The sequence below is a fragment of the Cyclopterus lumpus genome, chromosome 4 (assembly GCF_009769545.1).
Source record: "Cyclopterus lumpus isolate fCycLum1 chromosome 4, fCycLum1.pri, whole genome shotgun sequence".
Classification (NCBI taxonomy): Eukaryota; Metazoa; Chordata; class Actinopteri; order Perciformes; family Cyclopteridae; genus Cyclopterus; species Cyclopterus lumpus.
In genome coordinates, this window is record NC_046969.1 from 14,510,819 (window position 1) to 14,534,751 (window position 23,933).

Consider the following 23,933-nt stretch of genomic DNA (forward strand, 5'->3'; position numbering starts at 1 on the left):
CCCACTGACATCAGGACAGTAGAAAGTCTCTACATCTCCGCCGGTAAATAAAAACACATCTTTTCCGACTACACCTTGAATAAAAAACGATTAGCACTTCAGTGGCACTTGAATGGCACTTACTTATGGTATTTTTGTAGTTTGGCTTTCTTAAAGAAATGTTACTTTCTTGATTATTGTTGTTCTGAGTTTGTACTCATGGTTGAATGCACTTATTATAGGTCACTTTGGATAAAAGCGTCAGCTAATTGACATGTAATGTAATGATTTTTATTTATTTAAACTTTTATTTAACCAGGTGAATCCCATTGAGATTAAAAATCTCTTTTTCGAGGGTGACCTGGCCAAGACAGGCAGCAACATAAGAAACACATAGTTACAAACGAAAAAACACAGAACAAGACAACTTAAAAGAAACTAAAAGTTAAGAGACAAGTGACATAACCAAGTTAATTTAAGAAACATTTACATTTTTGGGAAGCTGCCTCCATTTCTTTCATTTTATTTTTAAAAGCACTAAGTGGAATCAGTTCTTTGAGTTTTAAATTATTCTGCAACATATTCCATGATGAGGGTGAAGAGTACACAAAAGCCTTTTTCCCCATTTCCGTTCTGGTATTTGGGACGGTGAGCATCAGGAAGTCCTGAGAACGCAAAGAGTATTGTCCGACACTTTTCTGCATGATGAAGACACACAGGTAGTTTGGGAGTAGACCAAGGATTGCCTTATAAATGAAGGTATACCAATGACAGCGCCTACGGGTGGCCAAAGCAGGCCATCCTACCCGAGAGGATAACTCACAGTGATCCTCACAGGTCATCAGCATAAAAGTGACAATTAACGTCCACCACATTTTGGTCCAGATTATTTATATGAACAGTAAATAAAAGTGGACCTGATACAGAGCCTTGTGGCACACCTTTACAGACTGTTACAATATCAGCGAATAGACCCTCATACCTGATGCACTGAGACCTATTCTCAAGGTGAACCAAGTGACCGCTTGCTCCGAGAGCCCTAAGCTGAGGAGCCTCAGCCTTAAAACATCATGGTCAACTGTGTCAAATGCTTTTGACAGATCAATAAACAGTGATGCACAATGTTGCTTCTTGTCAAGAGCAACAATAATGTAATTTATCACTTTCAGTGCAGCTGTATAGTGCTTTCTTTTTTCTTGAAGCCTGACTGATAGGTTGATAGAATGGCATTGGTGTATAAGAACTCCTTAAGTGGTTTGCTCACAAGAGCTTCGAGGATTTTAGCAAGTACAGCTAAATTAGATATAGTTATTTTAAATCGCTGCACCTAAACCTTTAAACAGTGGGAGAACAAAGGCAGATTTCCATTTCAATGGTATTTCGTTATTTTTTACTGTCAGATTAAAGATATGCAAGTGGCTCTGCAACAAAATCAGCAGCCAATTTCAAAAAGTAAGGGTCTATACAGTCGGGCCCTGAAGGTTTCCTATAGGCTTGTTAGGGCTTTATGAACTTCCTGCACAAGAAATGGGTTGAAGTTAAAAGGCTGGAACACCAGTACAAGGTTTTACAGACCTTGGACAACAAGAGTCAAACAGAGAGCCAGAAGATATGAAGTGTTTGTTAAAACAATTCAGTGTCTCCATTTTGTCATGAACAGCGACAGAATCCTTCATAATAAAAGCAGGAACAGCTTGTGAGTTCTTGCTCACAGAGAGGGATTATATAATTTTCCAAAATGTCCTCGGATCATATCATTTTTCCACAGTAACAGACGAATAATATTCAGATTTTGCTTTCTTGATAAAAGAGGAACATTTCTTTCTTAGTTGCCGAAACACTAGTCAGTCAGTGGCAGAACTTGTTGTTCTTGCCTTAGCCTAAGCCAGGTTTCGCTCATGAATACTGTCTTCTAGATCAGAGAGAACAAAGCTACTAAACTGTTTCATTGTTCAGTTTCTAACATGCGTTCATACATTCTCCCACTAACAATGTCTCATATCCCTTTTTGTTGTTATGGTTATAATTTTGATCATAAGAATATGCAGACAATAATTCATGAAACACCACACAATTCAGTACTTTCCTTTTGTAAAGGAAGGTCCAGTGTTTCCTATGCTAAAGCATCTAGTAAAGGAAGCATTGAAGCACCTTTTGAGTCACTCCTCCCAGGCCGATATAGTTCAAAGACAGGACAGATCGGATACGGAAAGAAGGAAAAGGCACAACATCGAGAAATTAGAAAGTTCCAAGGGAATGTAAGGTATGTATTGCTAGATCCAGTTGGTCTACTTGCTGCGCCATCCACATCACAGAACTCTGAGAACATGGAGTCAATGCTGCTGTTCTTCTATTTTAATTTAACTTTAAGTACTTATTTTGACTTAATTTGTTTTATTTATTGTTTGCTTACTTCTTACCTCTTGTAAGGTAGATTTGATAGCAATATGTATTGCTATCAAAAGTTGATTAAAAAAAACGTTATTAAACAATTTTCTTAATGTGCATTCCAAAGGTTCAATTAGCCACTTTAACTTGTTAAGCAAATATTTAGTGGTTTCTGTTTCCAGCTCTACAAATGAATATGTTCATGTTTTCTTAGTTTACTTACTATGATGCGTAGGCTATATAATATATAATATATAGAATTGTGTTGGTCAGACAAAACATGGCATTTGAAGTGTCATGTTTGAACACTGGGATATTACGGTATTGAATAAATCAATAAATTAATCAGCAAAGGAATACTACAACATGGTACGAATTATATAGACTTGGTAATAGTTTATACAGACTATTATAATAATAACTGTCTAATTGTTCCTCTCTTTCCTCGCCTCCTTTTCCTATCCAGCTCATAAGCACACACACAAAGCAATCATGTCAAACAGTCGCGCGCGCGCACACTGGGCTGTAGAAAGCGTTTCATTGTCATGCGGGTCCTTACTCTTCACAATGAGCGACCATCATTCTCCGTCTGATCACACACTGTAAACATCTAACTGCGCAACCTACCCCTACCCTTTCCTGCCCATACCCTTTGACCGTACACGTCTGAGTAGTTTTAGGCGGCGGGGGGCGGCGGAGACAAGGGAACATGTGCGGACGCCTCCTGCTTTAAAGACCGTGTTGGTCGGCGCTGTGAGCACATCTTTTTCAGTGGAAGCAATGGGACATATTTTGTTGGACCAATGGTGAGTCTCTTAAATTTTAATTCAACAATTTGTTATATATTATTCATGCTTTACTTAATGAAAGAATATTGTGGTTGGAGCATACTGAATTTCTTTTTCCCTAAATGATACCTTTATTCACACTTGGAAAAATAGTATTATTAGTTTACTTTTTTTTTTTTACAATTAAAAATAAAACAAAAGTAATCATCCAGTTTATATTTTGATGACAAACAATGAATGATGAATGTAGCTCCTTTTTTGTACAAGAAAACTCCACAGGATAACTCTAAATGGTAATTAACTACATTCATAGCAATTAGACTCATTCACACACACATCAGGGGCTCCTAGGGGTTCAGTGTCTTACCCAAGGATGTTCTTACATATAAGATAAGATAATATGTTATTAGTCCCGCAGTGGGGACATTTACAGGATTACAGCAGCAAACAAGGTAAAGTTCACACAAGATAGATATATGTCAAGTAAAATAAGTGATAATAATTAATAAACAGTAGAAAACAGTAATAATAATAATGACAACGTTGGTTCTACCTCCAGCTGACTCTGTGTCACTAGGGAAATTACGTTAAGTAACTATCATTAAAAGTTTTTATTTTTTTATTTTTTTACTTTAAATCCGTAGTAATATTGGAAATTGTAACACCCAGTGATACCCCACTTTTACATTTGACCACCAACTGTCACGAGGGAAAACTATCACATTTGAGATTTATAAATCCTATATAGTTATCACTAAGAATAAAATACATAAATGCCCAGTGTCAATCAATGTATTGTCACATATACTTATATCCTATTCACAGATCAATTAAACATCTGGATCCACCAAATTACAAGGAAGTGGGCAATACAGTAAACATGATGGAGGAGCAGTCTACAGGCTTCACCCTGGCCGACTACGCAGTCTTTTCTGTCATGTTGTTGGTCTCTATGGCCATCGGACTCTTCCAGGCCCTGAAGAAGAGGCCAGAGGACGCCACCGCTGATGACTTCTTCACCGGGGGTCGGAGCATGCCAGCAGTGCCTGTCGGGCTGTCGCTGTGTGCCAGTTTTATGTCAGCAGTCCAGGTTCTGGGTGTTCCCGCCGAGGCTTCTCGCTATGGCTTTAAATTCCTCTACATGTGCCTCGGACAAAGCATCAGTTCCCTGCTAACGGCTTACTTTTTCATGCCAGTTTTCTTTCGACTGAACATCACCAGCACCAATCAGGTCATTATGAGCTTCCAGTTATTGCTCCAGTTTTAGTCATGAATTGAGGGGAGCATAATGTAAACAATGTGGTATATAAATCAGATTTCTCAGGAGAATAATATAAGAAAGGAGTTTGATTTAAGGGTTTTCACTAACAAAGACCACGCCAATTGTAATATGAGTTTACAGATGGTTTATTGCGTGATACATGAATGAAGGTATCTAGGGATGATTATAGGAGCCGTAACGAGACGGGTATAGGGGTCGTGAAGAGAGGGTTGGAAGGGTGCAATGGGAGACTGAGAGAGAGAGAGAGAGAGAGAGATATGGGAAGACAAGAACAGGCTTTGGAGGGATATCGGAACTAAGTCGAAGAGGGAGTGAACAGGTTTGATGTGCTACATAGGGCTCGGATGATTGGCTGAGTTCGGGGCGTGGTGTTGTATACCTTGAATAGGGAAGGTAGCACTTTAGTAGCACTTAAATGGCTCTTACTGACAGCACTTTGTAGTTTAACTTTATTGAAGAAATTGTACTTTCTCGAATCTTGTTGTTCTGAGTTGTACTCATGGTTTAATGCACTGTAATGTAAGTCGCTTTGGATAAAAGCGTCAGCTAAATGACATGTAATGTAATGTAATGTAAAAATGTTTATACTCTAGACTCTAGAGTCTAGAGTATAAACACCTCCATAAACACGTCTACCACCCACAGGTGCATTTCAAAATGTTTGTTGACAGAAAAAACATCTGTCTAGACACTAGACAGATGTTTTTTCTGTCAACATTTTGAAATGCACCTGTGAGTCTGATGTGTGGGAGGAATATAAGAGGTGAGGAAGGATGAGGAATGTGTGCAGAGATACTGAGTTGTGATGTAACTGTTGCATTCTGCCGGTCACAGTATCTGAAGATGAGATTTGGCAGAGGGATGCAGCTGTTGGGGAGTATCCAGTTTCTGGTGGCAACGGTATGTCAGACATCGCTGTGTTTTCTGATATAAGTCAAAGTTGTTTATGAGGATGTCACATTTTTCCCGCAGACATGGTCTTTCATTTGCACAAACTGAACCCTCACAAACGTTGTAACCCTATTTGTTGATTTCCTTGTTTTCCTTTTTCCCAGCTGCTTTACACAGGGATTGTCATCTATGCACCTGCCTTGATCCTCAACCAAGGTAGGACATATCAGCTGAAACTCCTCTCTCTGTATGCATTGAAGGGAGGTTTTCATTCATTTGACATTTTGGTTATTATTCTAACAATTCTTTGGATTTAGTCGATCTTTCTCCATGATCTTTTCAATTGTCCATGAATTCATCACTTTCAAGTGTATTTCTTGCCAGAAATCGACTTCAATTTGGAGGAAAATGTTGTGCTTTCACCTCCACTAGACTTACATATGTTTTTGACAGATTTAGTTACACTTTGTCAGAATTTATTAAAAAACTAATAAATTGGGATGTATGGTTTAAGCAACCAGCATTATATAAATTAGTTTCAATCAGCTCCACATTTACTAAGCTACAGTTGTCTCTTTACACATTAATGCATCACTAATTATAATCCAGAATATATATTCTGAAGTAGGCCACTCTGCATAATGAATACTTTTACTTTTGGTAATTTCATTATATTTAAACCCATCACACCCTTCTTTAGACTCTATAGTTGGCTTGCTGACAGAGCATTACAACACCAAAGTTTAACTTCTTTACAAATACATCTAAATGTTTAGCATATTGGATAAAGAATGTGTAAATAACAATGTATAAAGAACTTCTGCAGGGAGGACAATGTTTTATCAATGTCATATTTTTCAAGAGAGCTTCGACATTACACATATGAGCTTTCGACATTACACATTTCCAAATATGTGTTTAAAAACATTCAGTCATCAAAGTGTGGTGAATTATGTTCAAACACTGTTAATGGGTTGTCATTTTGGTCACATTTTATTTGACAGTAAACAAACAGTTATACCCTAGATAGTACAAGTAATTTAAGCAATGATCAGAAACTGCATATAATACTTTATTATACAGTAGGCTACTAAGACACAATTATACCAACATATACTCTAATTATAAACCAAATAGGAACTTCTTATACACAATAAGAAACATTTGAGATTATATGGGTTGATTAAAAATCATATACAATGCCATATAAGATCCAAAATATATATCAGACAATATTATACTGTTACTACCAATTTATGCTGCAATTAGACACCACATTTAGTGCTACCAACACAGGCTCTATATAACAAAACTCTCGTGTCATGTTCGTTTCTCTCCCCTTACTTTACTTTGACCGGTCTGTTTTAACTGCTCTTACATGAACACAATAAAATATTAATCATCTCCAAATTTAATTTGACACCTTTTATTTGACAACAAAGAATAGACACTGAAAATGTATTGCAAATTCGGTCCGGAGCCTCTCTGACAGAAAATCGCCTTATCAGTCGCCTATCACCGTGTTTACAGTGTAAAATGAAGACACATATAAGGTTTATATAAGGGGAAAGATAAGATAAGATAAGATAAGATATGTACTTTATTCATCCCCAGGGGCAAAGTTCTTGAAGCAGCAGCAAACATGTTTACATATATACATTACAATAAAATAAAATAGCAGGGAAGGACATATTACATTTAAGAATTTAAATAACAAAGGAAATGAAAATGTACAAATACAAATAAAATAAAAATGCAAGTGAGAAGATATGAAGCATTGTTTCGTCTGGAAGGTGTGGTTCACGTTGCGTGATGGGCATATAAGCATGGGATAGGGATGGATTCCCATAACAAACTTTTTGTGTGATGTTTGAAATGTGTACAAGGTGTGTATGTGTGTGTGTGTGTGTGTGTGTGTGTGTGTGTATGTGCGTGTGTGTGTGTATGGGAGGAAAAAATATAAAAATAAATGTCTTTCTCGCTCCTCTTACGTGTTTGTGATGTTCACCGGGCAGTGACATGTAGGCAGCAGATCGGTCAGATTTGACCCGAACACGAGAGGTGAGTTAAATAGACAAGAAAGGCTGTAATTGTGAATAAACACTGAGATCTCAGGGGACAATATATTTTATTTAACACAGTCTGACTTTCCTAGATAGTCATGTTGTTGCTCATTAGAAGAAACTGTTGGGTAAACTAAAGTAAATTAACTATATTCCATATTAAACACTGTGTTGTTTTTTAAAGCTACGGGACTGAATATGTGGGTGTCTCTGTTTTCTTACTGGAATCATTTGCACCTGTACACAACGCTTGTAAGTACGTTTCTTTCCTTCCATTTCATCAAACCAACCTGTCTCTTTTAAAAAAGAACAACATATTCATACTTACACCCAATACCTAAACATACATACATACACACATACATACACACACACATACATACATACACACACGCACACTTACAGTACATACATACATACATACTTACTCACATACACACACACTTACATACATACATACACACACACACTTACATACATACATACATACTTACTTACATACACACAGACACACGTACGTACGTACGTACATACATACATACATACTTACTTACATACACACACATACACACTTACATACATACATACATACATGCATACATACATACAACACACACAACACACACCTTACATACATACATACATACTGACATACACACACATACATACATACATACATACACACACACACATACATACATACATACACACACACACATACATACATACATACATACATACACACACACACACACAGTGAAAAAGGTCATTGCAGTTTTCTAATCTGTTGAAAATTAAAGCATGAAACAGTTTCTCGGTTTAGGTTTGCAAATATTATGAATCTTTGATATTTCTTTTCAGTTTTTGGTAGAATGAAGATCTCATAATATTGTTATTGTTATTTTTCAAGGTCAGCGTCTAGGATAACACCCAGATTTCTGACCTTTTTTGTGATGTTAACCAAATCATCCAAAAGACAATGAACAACCGATATAAACCGTTTGGTGGGGATGAAGTCAAGTGAACTGCAAACTCATTACGTTTGTTTGAGGAAGAAAATTCAGAGGAAAGTGATCTTGTGGGATTAATCCATTTATCAGCAATAGTAGTTGTAGTGTAGCTTTTGAACATCTTTCTCAAGTTGTTAACACACAAACTTCTATGTAGACACTGAAACTAGTGGAACAACAGAATATATCTTGCCATTAACCTTTTTATTTGTAAAAGTAAAAGGTATTGTGGTCTGTTTCTTCCATCGTCTGTCTGTAACAGGGTGGCATGAAAGCTGTGATCTGGACTGATGTGTTCCAGATTATAGTCATGTTGGCTGGCTTCGTAGCCATTTTCATCCACGGGACAGTTCTGATTGGCGGTCCTGCAGTGATGCTGGAAATTGCCAAAAATGGATCACGCATTAATTTCAATGAGTAAAAACACTGTTTATTTTGTTTCCCTTTCATTTCAACACATGAGTATCTGAATAACCCAACATTGCTTTTTGAACACATTAAGATGCTAAAACCATAGATTATCATCATTGTCCTACTGCAGTTCCTTGGCAGTCGTATCAAGTAAATTTTAATAATGATGCATCAATTTAAGGATTATTTCAGGCTGATGTGAAAAATAAAAAACAGAAAATACGACATATAAAAGGTTTTTCACTAGCAAAAGTTCCTTCCTGACCTGGGAAATTATACCTAAACTTAAACTCCAGGTGTTTAATAATGAAAATAGCCTGTATCGTGTGGAGTGTAACTGATTTGTTTGATAATATTTTGTTTGATATAATTTTGCACTAGTTTTAGTGTTGACCCGCGGCAGCGCTATAGTTTCTGGAGCCTGTCTGTTGGAGGTGCATCGGTTTGGCTGTCCATGTACGGGGTAAACCAAGCACAAGTCCAGCGCTACATCGCCTGCAGAACAGAAAGAGATGCCCAGTGGTGAGTGGAGACCTGTTTGTCATTCACATTAAGATGTATCAGGTGTTTAGACCAACCAGTTCAAAGGTTTCATACATTCTTTCATGGGTCACTGAGTTAACATTCTTCTGGTCTGGCAGGTAGTACCTAGTATGTTGACACGCATCTACCAAACGTCAACAGTATTCCTTAGAATGACAGAGAGTCATTAAACTGTGTTTGGATAGCATGAGGATCTTTAACAGCCAATGTTGCAGACCAGAGTTTCACTTTATATACAGGTGTTGACATAATAGCGTAATGTTTGTTTTCGGTCAACAATATTAGATCAACATTCATATCTGAAAGGTGAACAGACTAGACCTTTTATATTATCATACGTCGTTAATTTTAAATTTTTATTTGTAGTATCTTTTCTGAAATATTCATGAAGCTCTTCCTCTGTAAGATTGTTCATAAATGACTGGTTTAATTAATGAATTTATGTTGACAGTCAAGCCTTTAGTTTACATGCAAGGCATCAATAAGCACCTAATTCCTCCCCAAAACATAACAAAATATCCAACAGCCCTTCAGGCTTCACCAAAGTGCCTGAAATTATAAATTGTATAATAATAAATCCATCATCGGGCAAATCTAAAGTTGTATCTTTACCACACAAGTGAGTAGTGAATATGCAGCAGTCTAACATTGAAGCTGTGTCACTTTAATGTTGTTTGCTTTTGATTGCAGGGCGCTGCTCGTGAATCAAGTGGGTCTGTGCCTCATTGTGGGCAGTGCAGCAACCTGCGGCATCGTCATGTTTGCTTATTACATCAACTGTGATCCACTGCAGTCTGGGAGAATTTCTGCCCCAGATCTGGTACTAAAGATAATCATATTGACCTATGACAAACAGAGCGTGATGCTGTGTCAGCTTAACATTTAAAGAGAAACAACTATTTGTCCAACTACTTAATGTGCTACTCCACTGCGGATGTTTGATTAATAACTAGCTCACCGTGATGTGACTAATGTGTCACATCACATCTAGTGTATTTTATAGATTAACTAATCAGTTACTTTTTATTTCAAGACTGTGAGAAAACATTCTTATTTACAAAATTAATTTGAGTTGATTCAATTAACAACAACTGGAAATATATATATATATATATATATTTTTTTAACGGTTTCCCTCTTTCTCTCTCGTCTAATAAAGTACATGCCGTACTTTGTGTTGGACATATTCAGAAATCACCCTGGATTTCCAGGTCTTTTCCTTTCCTGTGCATACAGTGGGACACTGAGGTATTCATTCTTGGTTTCTCTAAACTAAATGTATGACTAATTTTTACCGATTAACAATATTCAAAATACATTAAAAAAAATATCAAAATCCATCTTTGTAAAAAAAAACATGTCATGCGCTTACGTAAGCATGTACTGACCAATTTCAACTAAAAGGACATCCATCAATCTGCAACTTTTAGCAACAAAGGATGTGTGTGTGGCAGGACAGTCCTCTGACGCTCGGCATCAAGCTACATTCTAAGCCTGTCCACTTTTTAGCGGTACAACGAAATGAAAATAATTGTACTTAAATTCCTCTCGTAACAAGTCTTTCTTTACAGCACGGCCTCCACAAGTATCAATGCAATGGCTGCAGTAACAATGGAGGATCTGCTGAAGCCTCGTCTGCTCCTCATGACCCAGAAGAAATTGATACTCGTTTCGAAAGGACTGTGTAGGTCAACCCTCACCAAAAACATCCACTTATTTGAGTTGTTTTACCTTTGCATGTATTCTTAAAACTGCTATTCTTTAAAAAACAACCGACAATCATGATATAAGGCAGAACACTCTAGATTTACATTGGCACCTACAGTCACTTCTTGGAGTACAAATCTTGTTGTATCCACTTCCTGTTGTTTGAAACCTCGGGGAATTTAATTATCTTTTTTTCCTCGAAGCGTTCCTGTACGGAGTTAGTTGTATCACAGTAGCTGCTCTCGCTTCCTTCCTGGACTGGGGAGTTCTCCAGGTATAATATCTAAATATTACTATCCACTATCACATGATATTTAATCTATATTTGACTGTAATAGGAAATGCCCAATGGTTCCGAACTGAACTACAGTATAAGATTTACTTACTCCAGAACTGCCCTTTTCTTTCCTTATTCAGGGTTCGTTCACCATAATGGGTGTGGTTAGTGGTCCATTACTGGGTGTATTCATTTTGGGGATGTTTGTCCCAGCAACAAACAGGCTGGTAAGTGGATTGATTTGTTTCCTGTGTTGTGCATTGTAGTTCATTTATTTATTCTTTTGTTCAGAAAAAACGATACGAAATATAGGCATACCTTACATTTTTGAGCTCACTAAAAGCCAGTGTTTTGAGAACCACAAAAGGATCTGTCAACTTATTTGTGGCATCCTGTTTGCCTCAAATTGCCTCACGTCTTCTGTGAAACGTTGTACTTGGTCTTTCAGGGGGCGTTCAGTGGAATCTTAGTGGGCTTCTGTGTCTCTCTGTGGCTGGCTATCGGTTCAAGTCTTTACCCTCCCAGTGAGGAGACCATGGGTGTGTTGCCCAGCTACGCAGGCGAGTGTGGACCCAGCAACATCACCCTGAACAGCAGCCCTCCCCAGAACCAGCACTCCATCTCCACTCTGCATTACCCCGACGACCAGGGGTCAGTGATTTCAGCGAGGCCTGCACTGATACAGAATGTTTTACCCCATGTCGTTTATGTTGGTTAAAGACGGAAAACAGCATCTATAATCACTATTTATTTGTACTAAAATGAATAGAAATATAAATGATGAATGATTTCTTTGAAGGAGCGATATACGACATTCAGAGCATTGATATAACAGCACCAACTATTTGATGTTTAAATAGAGCGGAATAATGTCTACCTAAGCAGAGAATGAAGTCACTCTCCCTCTGTGTTTGTTGTTATCCAAGCTTCCCAGTGTTTTGATGGCATCAAATATGACAAAATATATAAGTGCCCGGCTGTGTATTTTCTTATCAAATGTTTTATGTCTGACTTGCCGTACTTTCATCCAGTTCTCGCCCTTTCACCCACTTGCTTGTGGACAACAACACCTACCAGGCATGCTCCAAGGCTGGGGTGTTCAAGCAGACGGAGGAGGATGCTTGTGTAGAGGGGGCGAGGGGAGGGGAGATGTGAAATAATGTGTACTTTACTACCCCTTTGCTGTTGTAATCCTGTCAATTTCCCCACTGCGGGACTGTTAAAGGATTATCTTATCTGATCTGATCTGATCTTATCTTATCTTATCAAGACCTTGTTAAACCTGTTCTCGTGGTTAGACCGTTGAACCATCTGTGGAGAAAGAGCTCTATACATTCAGCTGAATTATTACAAGTGTCTGTTTAATAAATACTGAAAGACATTTAAGGGTTTTCACATCACGTTCGTTTCTCTAAATGGACATGTTGTACCGTAAGCACTGTTAGTTACAAGCCGCTGGCTCAGGCTTCGCCATGGGGGGCGGAAATCTAAAATGCTTTTAATCTTGTATTATGCAACTTTAATGAATACGGTTTGATAGTATAGTAAATAAAACAAGCAAGTCAGCCTGTCGTAGAACTAGATATGTGTTCCGACAATACAACTGAAAAAAATATTTAAATAAACCTTTTCTTTTCTGAAACTAGGGGCTTGCTTAACTTTTACGCCCTGTCCTACCTCTACTATGGTGCCATGGCAACTAGTTCGGTTGTTCTAGTTGGGCTGATAGTGAGCTATGCAACAGGTGAGAAGATACAAATACACACAGGGACACATTCAGAAGTGCTGTTCTAATACACTACACTGAGTTGCCAGTATTTTAGATATACAACCAATGCCTTCCAACACACATTTCTGTGCAATCCGAGCTTCTAATGTTCCATTTTATGATATATACTATATCAAAGAGATGGCATTCAACTCTGTTGTTATTTGTGCTGGTTAATTGCATTACATTACATTTGTGTTTCTCTCTACACACAGGACCAACAAAGAGGATTCATATTAAAGAGGGTTTGTTATGGTGGGATCTGAACAAAAAGCAAGTAGAGGTCCCCTCAGCGCACAGAGTAAGTACTCTATCACAAACGTGTGACTTTGGTGCTCATTGTTTTACTTGATACACCTTCAGAATGTAGAAACATGAGGCTAAAGTAGAACAGGATTAACCAGACAATAAAAACAAGAGATTCTCTTTGCTTACATAATGTGAGCCTGTGAGTCTGAATAGCAATAACAAGGTAAAGAAATGACTAAATACAATATTACTCCACAATGTAACTAGTACAGTTACAAGCACCCTTATGGTATGAATTATGTGTTGAGATATAAAATAAACGTAACATTGAAAAAGATAACTGATTGGTATCATTTTAAAACAACATATATGATAATATTGTGTAAATTGTGCCTCTTAAATCCTTTCCATTTCCTTCACGCTTGCTTTGTCTCCCATTCATATTTTGAGTTTAATCCATGTGCCAAAAAAAAGAGACAAAACAATACGCAATTCGCAAAGTTTAAAATAATCAATTAGATTGATAGATTTTTTAAAGTTTATACAGAGACCGTGATACTTTTGTTATTGTGAATTCTCATGGCCACAATAGCAGAGTGAACATCTTATATCTTTGCACCTGTAATTTAACTGATGGCAGATATGGTAGATAAGATGGAGGATAGGTTACGATATTACTTTATTCATCCCCAGGGGGAAATTTAGTGAAGCAGCAGCTTCTTCTTTACATATATACAATACAATAAAATAAAATAAAATAGCAGGGCAGGACATATTAAATTTACATTTAAGAATTAAAACAATTTAATAATAAAGGAAATAAAAATGTAAAAATAAAATGAAAGTGTATGTGTATGCATCAACTCTGGAAATCTTTACACCACAACTACACATTTAAATCAACATATTTTCTAAGTATTGTGCACCCAATATGTGTGTATTGGTGTCCATCAATGTTAGTTTCTTATTGTTTTCACACCAGAACTTTGTCTTTTTTGCAGGGAGACGAGGTAACAGATAAACCACAGCTTGTGCCTTTGAGGGAAATGCATATAGAAGACACAAAGAAGAAGAACCAGCAGATACTGAATCACCACTCAGAGTTTAGGTGTTAAACATGTTTTTTAAAATTCCAAATAACACTAATGGGAGGTTTTCCTCTCCAGTGGCAGTCAGGATTTTTATCAAAACATTTGTAAACACTCAATTCAACTCTTAATTCCTTAAGTGTCTCTTTTTAAGTATGCTCCACGTTTGGAGCTATGTTTGATTAGACAAGATTTTAATAAAGAATGTTAATCCTGAACATGTTATTGGGTCTTTTAATGGGTTGTACAGGTCTTTATTGTTGTGCCAAGAAAGGTAAAGACTCTAATCACAAACCCTCAGATGTTATTTGAATTCCTGTAACGCGAAAAGCTCTTTCATTCCAACATGTTCCATATCTTTAGCAATGTACACCTGCACTTCAACCAGTGTAATTGGATATGGGACGGGTGACCTGGGGTAAACTGTGTGTGTGTGCTTGTTTCATGTTTAAGTTCATGTACATTACCTTAAATGGACAGTAAACGTAGTTTTTTTTTTACATTAAAAACAAGAGATCTGTTGTGCCTGTGATACCTGATATGGCTTTCTGTGAACTGCAGGAAACATTGTAACTCTATTGTATCATTTCATAATAGGTCTTTAAAAAAGTCTATAGTTCATAGGTAATTACTTCAGTTCCCACACGCCCGGCATCAGTTGAGACCTGCAGTAGATGGCATCATTACTGTCTTTTTTATTGTCTATTGCCACAGTTGCGGCTGGTTTCAACTAGTGTACACTACCAAGTACAACTACCAGTGGTATTAGCAGTTTTCAACACCGTTAATCTATTTCAAGTAGGTTTTATAAGAATACATTTCATTAGTATTGTTCTGTGGAGGCTTCCTAGACAACGCCATTGGTAGACAGCTCATCAAGATAACTGCTTGTTTCAGTTTGTAATCAGTCAGGAGGATCCAGTTTAGTGAATTTGTAATCCGTGTCAAATTAACACATACACAAATACAGTATATATTGGGTGCATCAAACTTGGAATAGTGTTGCAAACATAGATGAAGGGTAACAAGTCGTATTACTGTTAATATCTAGATATTTCACAAGCCTATACTTTTTGGAGTATGTTCTCAAAACACTAATTTATGTAAGTGTATTTTAAATTGAAATATTGTACTTGTTTTGTCTCCTTCCTCTCTAAATCGTAATAAATATTTCTAACGTTGAAAATATGTTCACCTCTTTGGGGAGTTGTTTTTAATAATGTTAAAACGGTTATCACCATACATTTTTAGGTGTTAGATTTAGGCTTAAAGAAAGTAATTGAACTTTAGGTACTTAATTTACGTTGTCTTCTTTCATGTTTAAGGACAATAGCCATACTTCTACTGAAGTAGGATAGTCTGTATACCATTTCTTTATTTAGTCTCTCAATTTTTAAGGCCATTCCAAATGAGAGTATAGAATAAGAAGCTACGTGATTATATCCTGCCATTGATAATGATATTAAGGCGTGTCACTGGCTATATTTGGGTGTATACTGACACCTGCTGATGATTGAATGTCACTTCAAAATTCAGATGCACATGGCTGCCACACATCCAGTATGGCTGCCAGATACATGTAACCAATAAGTACAAAAGCCCTTCACATCACATGGTGGTCATTTATTGCATTTTCTTAATAGTTCATCCATTCTCATTATACAAAAGTAAGTATAACATTTCCAGACACTCGCTCTTCCAGAATAAATCGGTCGACCTAGCTGAAACTATTTCTTTAATGTTGTGGGATTGTGCTTCCGTGCACTGGTCGTGAATCGCTCAAACACCTCCATGTTGCCTCTCTGCCGCTCGTCTTCAGCCCGGTGCTTCACCACTCTTCTGCGGCCCTGTTAGAGTCCTCGTCCGCTACTGCACAGTCCAGGCGCTGCACGCCGGGTAGCGCCAGGTCTCTTTCGTTAAGCTTCTCCAGAAACGAGGAGAGCAGCCGTTTGTTTAAATGGTCCGTCAGGGTCCTTTCCTCTTCGGCAACAGTTTCACCCGAATCCACTTCATCCGCCTCGGTGTCCGCGCGGAGCTGCGGAGGGGCCGGCTGGTGGTTCAAGGACACGCCGTTCGAATGCTCGTCCTCCCCGGACTGCTGCTCCGTGCACCGCCCGGAGTCCGCTCCAGACTGCGTCTCCATCTGTGATATTAAAGTGGTTTGCAGGGCGGCATTCTCCAGCTGTTTAAGGCGTTTACTGTGCAGGCCGCAGGCAGGGGGTTCATTTCCAGTCGCGTTGTTGTTGTTGTTGTGAGGTGGCTCACCAGTTTGCTCCATCATGCTCTGCGTCAGGAGTGCAGCCCACAGATATGAAAGGCTCGTGTGGCGCAGACTGGGTGGTGTCGCCCCCTCGTGCCCACAGATAATACTGCACCATTACCGGACACCCTGCAGCTCTTTGCCAGTGGAAGAAAGTGGGATAAAAGTATTCCTTTAATAAGTTACAAGTTGCAATATACTGCATTACAAGTACAAGGCATGTGTGCAAAGTAAAAGTTCAGAAAAATAAGCAACATACTACTTTAAGGAGTGGTGGGATGTACATGTGCAAAAGGCCTGTACATAAATGCACTTTCTACACTACTGCATTTTGGAGGCAAATACTGTTCTTGTGTATCTCAGGTTATAAAAACAAAATATATTCAAACTAATAAAGTAATTAAAAATGAACCCCTCCATTATTAGTTGCAAACATAGTGATGCTATTTACTGATTAATGCATCAATAATTATAATCCAATAATTTAACATATATCATTCTCAAATGTGACCAATGCATACTTTTCTTTTGGTGCTTTATATTTTTTATGCTAATATCTTGGTACTTTTACTTTGGAATTTTGAATGCAGGGCTTTACTATTGCTACCAACACTGCTTAAAAGGATCAAAAGTAGAAAAGATTTTTTTTTGTCAAGGTCAGATTCATTGAAATGTGTTTTTAAGCAATACAGTACCTTAAAATAGAAGAACTTAATACAAGTACATTAAAGTTGTGCTAAAGTATATGGTTGGGGGAAAATAATATTTTTATAATCACCTTTTAATAGTGTCGTACTATCTTTGATTCTTGAGTAAATACATACAGTCACCTCCCACCACTGTATAGTATTCTAATAATTCTTCTTCTATGTGTTGTTATTATTATTGTTATATTAATAATAACAACCACATGTTAGTATTGCTGTTGTTGTTCTCATTATTATTATTAGTACATTTTCACCTAAAACCACGGAAATTATTCTTATGTTATCTCCCTATTTCTGTCATTTCTATCAATTCTATAATTCACAATTTCTGTGTATGCTTGTCTAGTTTGGGAAGTGGCCTCACAAAAAACTTAATCACAACTAAATACCAACGTCTTTTTTGTTTGTTTTGTTGATTGAAACAAAAAGGAACTCCAAAACTGTGTGCACTCATGTTTATTGATGTAGACATGGAGACAACATGATACGTGGCAGCTCTTTGTACACATGTGTTCGACCAAAAGAATACATATACAATTATATTTTCATTGCATGCTTGGGAAATTCATTTCGTCAATTAAAATCAATTTATTCAAACCTAAACCCAAACCAACAATAAGCATTCAACAAGTCTACGACCTTTGTCACGGGGCAATGAGCATATTCTCATATTGTGCAGGAAATGAACACAAACAAGCTAAGAAACGATGACACTAACTAAACATTAGTGCAGTTAGAGGACAACACATGTGGACACAGTGCTTAAGAGAGGCACTGGTCCAAAGAATGGCCACTAAGCGTACCGAGAGACTGAAACCTGAGGGTGGCAGTAATGCGACATTGTGAATGCGAACTTCCGTAAAACATCAGAGAAGAAGAAGACGAAGAAGATAGGACGATAACTCGTTTCCATAGAGACCGTGAATGGCCACCTAGCTGAGACACAACAGCGACAGGTAACACGAGCAGGTCCTCAGACCACTTGTTCATCACACAGTTCAGAGACATGCGCTCTTGTTCCAGCTGAGCTGCAGCTAACAGCCAGCGACGCCCAGCTTTAATAAACCCTCTGCTAACGTCACTAGCCACAAGCTAGCCATGCTATGTGTTATACACTTTGCTAAGTTAGCAATGGGAGTGTTGGTTAAACTAGCTACACTAGCTAGCGTTAACTAGCTGACACTCATATCGCAACTCGTGTTGGAGGGATTTTGTTGTTTCACGCGAAGGTTTTTTGGGGTCGGCATCCATAGTCGAGTCGTGTCAGGTGTTATTTCTATAATGTTAGTTTAGCCCCAAATCAAAATGTGTCTCGACATAACTACGACGCCCTGATCCCTCACCTCTCACCGACTAAAACCCAGAGTTGACTGTAAATAACCTTCCATCCTCCCTCCTTTGCTTCTCGAGGAGGATCCGTTGCATATTCTGATTCACGGTGCTCACAGGTCAACATGTCATTCAGAGACTTGAGAAGTAAGTGATTGAATGCAATTAACATTATAGCTCTTTGCTGAAAATCTGTGTTTTATGTTGCTGAATTTGATTTGACAGATTTCACAGAAATGATGAGGGCCTTGGGCTATCCTCGGTTGATATCCATGGAGAACTTCAGAACACCAAACTTCACTTTAGTGGCAGAAATCCTAATATGGCTTGTAAAGAGGTACGCTAAAACCACACACTACTGATCTATCAAGAAGTAACCACCTAATAATCTTTGTTTTCCATAATTCTGCACACTATTTCACATTAATTTAATTAAAAGTTGTACTTTGTCATATTTGGAACTTCCCAAGAAAGGAGTTCAAAGTAGTTCAAAGTAGTTATTACATTTTATAATTCTGGAAGCAAATCTTTGTTTACCATTTACTTTTACTCCACATTTGTTTTCTGCATGCCTGCTGTTTGGATCCGATGTTTTGTTTTTACTTAGATCCGCCAAAACTACATATTGACATCATGCATGTGAGGGATAGTGTGATATATTTCACTCTATATCTTTTCTCTCTATCACTCTGTGTCTCCTTCTTCATTGTAGATATGAGCCTCAGATGGATATTCCCACAGATGTTGATACAGAGTCAGACAGAATATTTTTCATCAAGGCTGTGGCCCAGTTTATGGTGACGTTTGTTCTTGAATTTATACAGAATGTACAGCTTACTCTTAGCTAATTAAGGGGAGGCTTGTTGTTAGTCGGATGTTTTCAACAGTGTCTCACTTGGTTTCAGGCAACAAAGGCTCACATCAAGTTGAACACCAAGCGCCTCTACCAGGCCGACGGCTACGCAGTGAAAGAGATGCTGAAGATCACGTCCGTGCTGTACAGCGCTATGAAGACCAAGCAGATGGCCATTGGAGACAGAACTGACGAGGACAACAGCAAGTTCAAATTCGACCTTGGCTCACGGGTGAGATGCAATTTCAACAGAATGTTATATCTACATACGTGTGTATGCATGTTACTGTATCTTTAGTTCTTTTTAATCTGAATAACCTAATAACTAAGCTATCAGCTCAAAGGAGTTTGACATTAACTGGCATTTTAATCAGTCAGTGTTTGGAAAATACAACAGGTAAAAGCATGCTGTATATTGTCAAAATGTAGCAGATGTGATTGTGCCCTGTAATTAAGTTGATTTCTATTCACTTTTATTGCATTACCTGACTTGAACAGCATCTAGTTGGTCACTGTAAGTCTGACCCACATCCATATAAATTCTCATAAAAAAAACCTCATGCTATTTATTTTTCCTCTGATGTAATTTTTTTTTTTTTTCAGCCTCCTATTCCATGTTCCATTTTTAATCTACCAAATCCAAAGTGGAAGAGAAAACCGTGTATTGCTGATGAGGTCTCACTCTGTCTTCACTCTAGATTTCAGATCTTAAAGCAGCTCGGCAACTGGCATCTGAGGTCACATCTAAAGGAGCATCTCTGTATGATTTACTAGGAAAAGAAGTGGACCTAAGGGTGAGTGAAAACGGATAATAACAGATACACATACTGGTTTCCATTTACCTTGATCGTGAGTCCTCACCATACATGACAGTGTTGCTGTTTCTCTTCATTAATATCATATATATCATTTTTTTACAGTTTGAAGATGAAATTGTATATAGTGGTATAAGTGCATTTAAATAAATTCAGTAATAGCTTTTGTCTGAAAGGGTATTTGCATTTACAATGTTAAACAGAATTGGTGTTTTCTTAAAGAAACTTCAAGACCAGTTTGACCTAAAACTGCCGTTATCCTTCCAGTCACTTTTTAACCCTACGCTATTCTTCTGTTAGTGCTGATGACACTGGTCGCATGCTGTGGCTTTGTTCTTGTTTGTTTTTCTGCAGTAAGCCAACGCTGCTGATCTCAGATGATAGCAGCTGCACAATTTTAATGCTGTGTATTTAAAAAGACATTAATGAAAGTGATTCAGGAGATGACTCTGCTGTCTATGTTTTCAATGTTGCCACAGGAAATGAGAACTGCGTCCATCGCCAGACCTCTGGAGATCAATGAGACTGAAAAGGCCCTGAGAGCTGCCATCAAGCAGGTGTTGGTATGTATTCATCATGACAATCCACATTTTAAATGTAAACCTGTTCTTAACTATGAAAAGGCACTGATTATGCCACCATTGCTTTGTGTTCATTGTCAAGGAAAGTGTGGAGAAGACGAAAGACATGCTGAGTAACGTTGTTTCTGATGAAACCAGCCTGGACGCTAAGATAGAAAAGAAGAAGCAGGAGCAGGAGAGGAATCAGAAGAGGCTCCAGACACTGCAGAGTGTCAGGTCAGTTCACAAGCCTGATCACTAGCAGACATGCTCAATGACAGGAGGGAGTCCCCGGTGCCTTTGGCAAGTTAAAACAACAAAACATAGAGTAAATGTGAGCTACCTTTTTTTTGTGTGGGGGAGTTATTTGTACTCTTTGTTCAAACGTTTGTCATTCAAGTTGTACTAGATCTAAGCTTTTAGCCATCTTAGAGTTACTTACAACACGTCTTTGAATAGAACTTTGACTGACAAGTAATTGTCTGTGCTCATCCCGTAAGTGCTTGTTTTTTCTTCATCACTAATTTCTTTAGGCCGGCCTTCATGGATGAATATGAGAAGATTGAGGAAGATCTTCAGAAGCAATATGAAACCTTTGTGCAGAAGTTCAGGAACCTCTGCTTCCTGGAGTCTCAGCTGGATGAATACCATAGAATGGAGCAGGAGAGGTTTGAGGTGTGTGTGGCGTGTATATTTTTCATACTTTTCCTTAAACATATTGCCCCTCTGTCTCGGTAATGATCTGCATGACCCAGAGCTTCCTATTGGTCGTCAAATATTGGTTTGAAAACACACTGAAATATGAAATATGGAAATTGGTCAGTTTTGTAAGTGGAAGAATTATCTTCACTTACCATCAATTTTTTTTTCATCTACAGGAGGCTGAAAACACACTAAGGATGATGCAGCACGTATTGAGGGAGGAGGAGGAGAGGGATCTGACGAAGAGCTCCTGTGAGACAAACAATCACAGACTGTTAAAAGCAATAGTCACATAATCTCAACCCCCTTTATGATCTCACACACTTGTTTTCTGCAGTGAAAGATGAGGATTCTGATATGGACGTTCCAGAGGACGAAGGTTCAGACAGCGACATAGAGGAATGTCGACCGACTAAACCAAGGCCCACACGAAACGGTATCATGACAGGTACACACACAGAGAATAGCCATGCCCTTTTTATGATCACCTATTAGTTGCTTGGAAAAGATAATGTTTTCTCCATAATCTCCATAATCTTCAGCGTTTTATGATTCTGTTTGGATGCAGTTCTCAAAATGACATGCTTTATCTATCAAAATGCATCATCAACCTTAACGTAATCTGTGTTGCCTCTTTTTGCACCACAGGAAGAGGAGCTCGATTCGTCGGGACCATGCAGGGCGGTGATAGTGATGAGGTTAGTATTGCCAAAGCAAAATCAGTTCAGGAGTCCTCGTTTTATCATCTTAAGTTAAACGTTATGTAGCTACCATCTTTTAATTTTGAAGTGGTTTTTGCTGAGTTTTCTACCAGTGGCCCAGCATTCTCTGTGCTGCCTCTCTTTCTGATCAGTTTCTCATCTCTTTGGGTTTCAATCTTGTACTCTGTTCAATATCTTACCTTTCACTGTTATTCACTTGTATTTTAAAAGCCCTCTTTAGCGCTTTCCAGAAAGTCAGTTCCTCGTGCCAAAAAACAACGGAAAGGAAAGGTTTGTGCACAACTGGGATCTAGTTCACTCCTTGTTCCTCTGTGTTTTTAAAGGAAAAATCTATTCTCAAAATCTCTCACATGGTAGGGATTTTTCACACAGGACAAGGAATGGTTCCTCATCTGTTTCATGGCATAGTCCATGTCAGGAGTGTTCTTACGCCAAGAGCTTGCAGACCTGCTAAAATGATTTTGACACTTTGTATATCTCTCACAGGGAACATTAACTATTTTTTTGCATCATACCTCTACTCAAGCACATGAGCAGTATAAATCTCCTCACCTTTGTTAGTTATCGGGAGAAAGGGAAGAGAAGAAACACAGACTAACTGGAGAGAGAGGAATTATTGCTGCATTGCATTTTGCTCCACCGGTGCATCTATGGGTGTAGGAATTTGTCTTTTCTATAATGCGTTTTGAACGTAGTTGCAGATGTTTTTAACAGTTGAAGTGTTTGGAATGGATTTTTCCTTTTTTAAATGAGGTAAATTGTTTATCTGGTCCTTGTAGCTATCTGGCTCGAGATGTCCTAGTTCAATGCTTTTCGTCAAATCAGTTCTGGACTGAGCCTCATTCTCATTACAGCCGAAGAGTTGATTCCGTGATTAGATCTGTCTGATTAAAGTTTTTGTGAGACATTAGCTGGTTCAATGTTTAGTTAGAATGAGAATATGTCCATCCCTGTTGTAGTTCCACATTGTGTGTTTGAATAATTGTCCAGGAGTCATGAGTCGTGACAATGAACGCTCTGATATTTTTGAAATAGTTGTAGTTATTATGTATCCCTGCCTTCCTGCTGTTTCAGACTGAAGACAGCGAGATTGATGTGGACGAGGATGAAGAGGAAGATGAAGGCGAGGAGGAGAAGAGCAAAGATTTGGAGGATGACAGTTTAAAGGGCCCAGTGTCCAGGGGTGCCCGTCCATCCAAGGGGGGCATGAGACCAACTTTGCTGGAGGAGAGTGACAATGACTTCTAAAAGAATACAGATGAGTGCCAGCTGTACCGGCTCAGATTAAACCATCTAATTACTTCTGAGAGATATGCATTAATTATTTTGTTCCATCATGTCATTTTGTAAAATAAAATTCATTATAGTTCCTTTTTTTATATTTGTGTAAATTGTTCACTAAAATAAAAATTATTTACAATTGAATATTTCTTCTGTGTCTCTTGATTCAAGTATGACAGCAGCATGAAACTTTTTGTCCGAAAAGTCAATCCGGCATATTCTGAGTATTTCAATTGTCTGCAATTGTATAGTTTATAGTC

General features: G+C 38.0%; 2 protein-coding genes across 7 annotated transcripts; both read left to right on the top strand.

Moving 5' to 3' along the window:
* Positions 1-273: 273 nt before the first annotated feature.
* Positions 274-15,626, top strand: slc5a5 (solute carrier family 5 member 5). 2 transcript variants are annotated; one of them, XM_034531547.1, is made up of 16 exons: positions 274-3,173; positions 3,981-4,386; positions 5,272-5,337; positions 5,493-5,544; positions 7,576-7,643; positions 8,664-8,818; positions 9,194-9,334; positions 10,046-10,175; positions 10,515-10,603; positions 10,927-11,039; positions 11,266-11,336; positions 11,480-11,566; positions 11,788-11,990; positions 12,986-13,083; positions 13,323-13,408; positions 14,358-15,626. In XM_034531547.1, exons 2-16 carry the CDS (start codon positions 4,036-4,038, stop codon positions 14,469-14,471), a joined length of 1,824 nt encoding a protein of 607 aa, XP_034387438.1. In that variant the 5' UTR covers positions 274-3,173; positions 3,981-4,035; the 3' UTR covers positions 14,472-15,626. The 2 variants fall into 2 exon arrangements, with proteins under 2 accessions (XP_034387438.1, XP_034387437.1); XM_034531546.1 differs by having other exon boundaries at positions 274-4,386; positions 14,358-15,498.
* Positions 15,627-18,279: 2,653 nt separating this feature from the next.
* cluap1 (clusterin associated protein 1) lies at positions 18,280-23,815 on the top strand. Of its 5 annotated transcripts, none has more exons than XM_034531678.1 (13): positions 18,280-18,367; positions 18,822-18,887; positions 18,966-19,077; positions 19,453-19,537; positions 19,646-19,825; positions 20,292-20,387; positions 20,888-20,971; positions 21,072-21,205; positions 21,502-21,643; positions 21,847-21,922; positions 22,008-22,118; positions 22,319-22,368; positions 23,467-23,815. In XM_034531678.1, the coding sequence occupies exons 2-13, from the start codon at positions 18,866-18,868 to the stop codon at positions 23,638-23,640; spliced, it is 1,266 nt and encodes a 421-aa protein (XP_034387569.1). In that variant the 5' UTR covers positions 18,280-18,367; positions 18,822-18,865; the 3' UTR covers positions 23,641-23,815. The 5 variants fall into 5 exon arrangements, with proteins under 5 accessions (XP_034387569.1, XP_034387572.1, XP_034387570.1 ...); XM_034531681.1 differs by having other exon boundaries at positions 22,008-22,106; positions 23,467-23,753; XM_034531679.1 differs by having other exon boundaries at positions 18,289-18,367; positions 18,825-18,887; positions 23,467-23,753.
* The last annotated feature ends 118 nt before the right edge of the window (positions 23,816-23,933 follow it).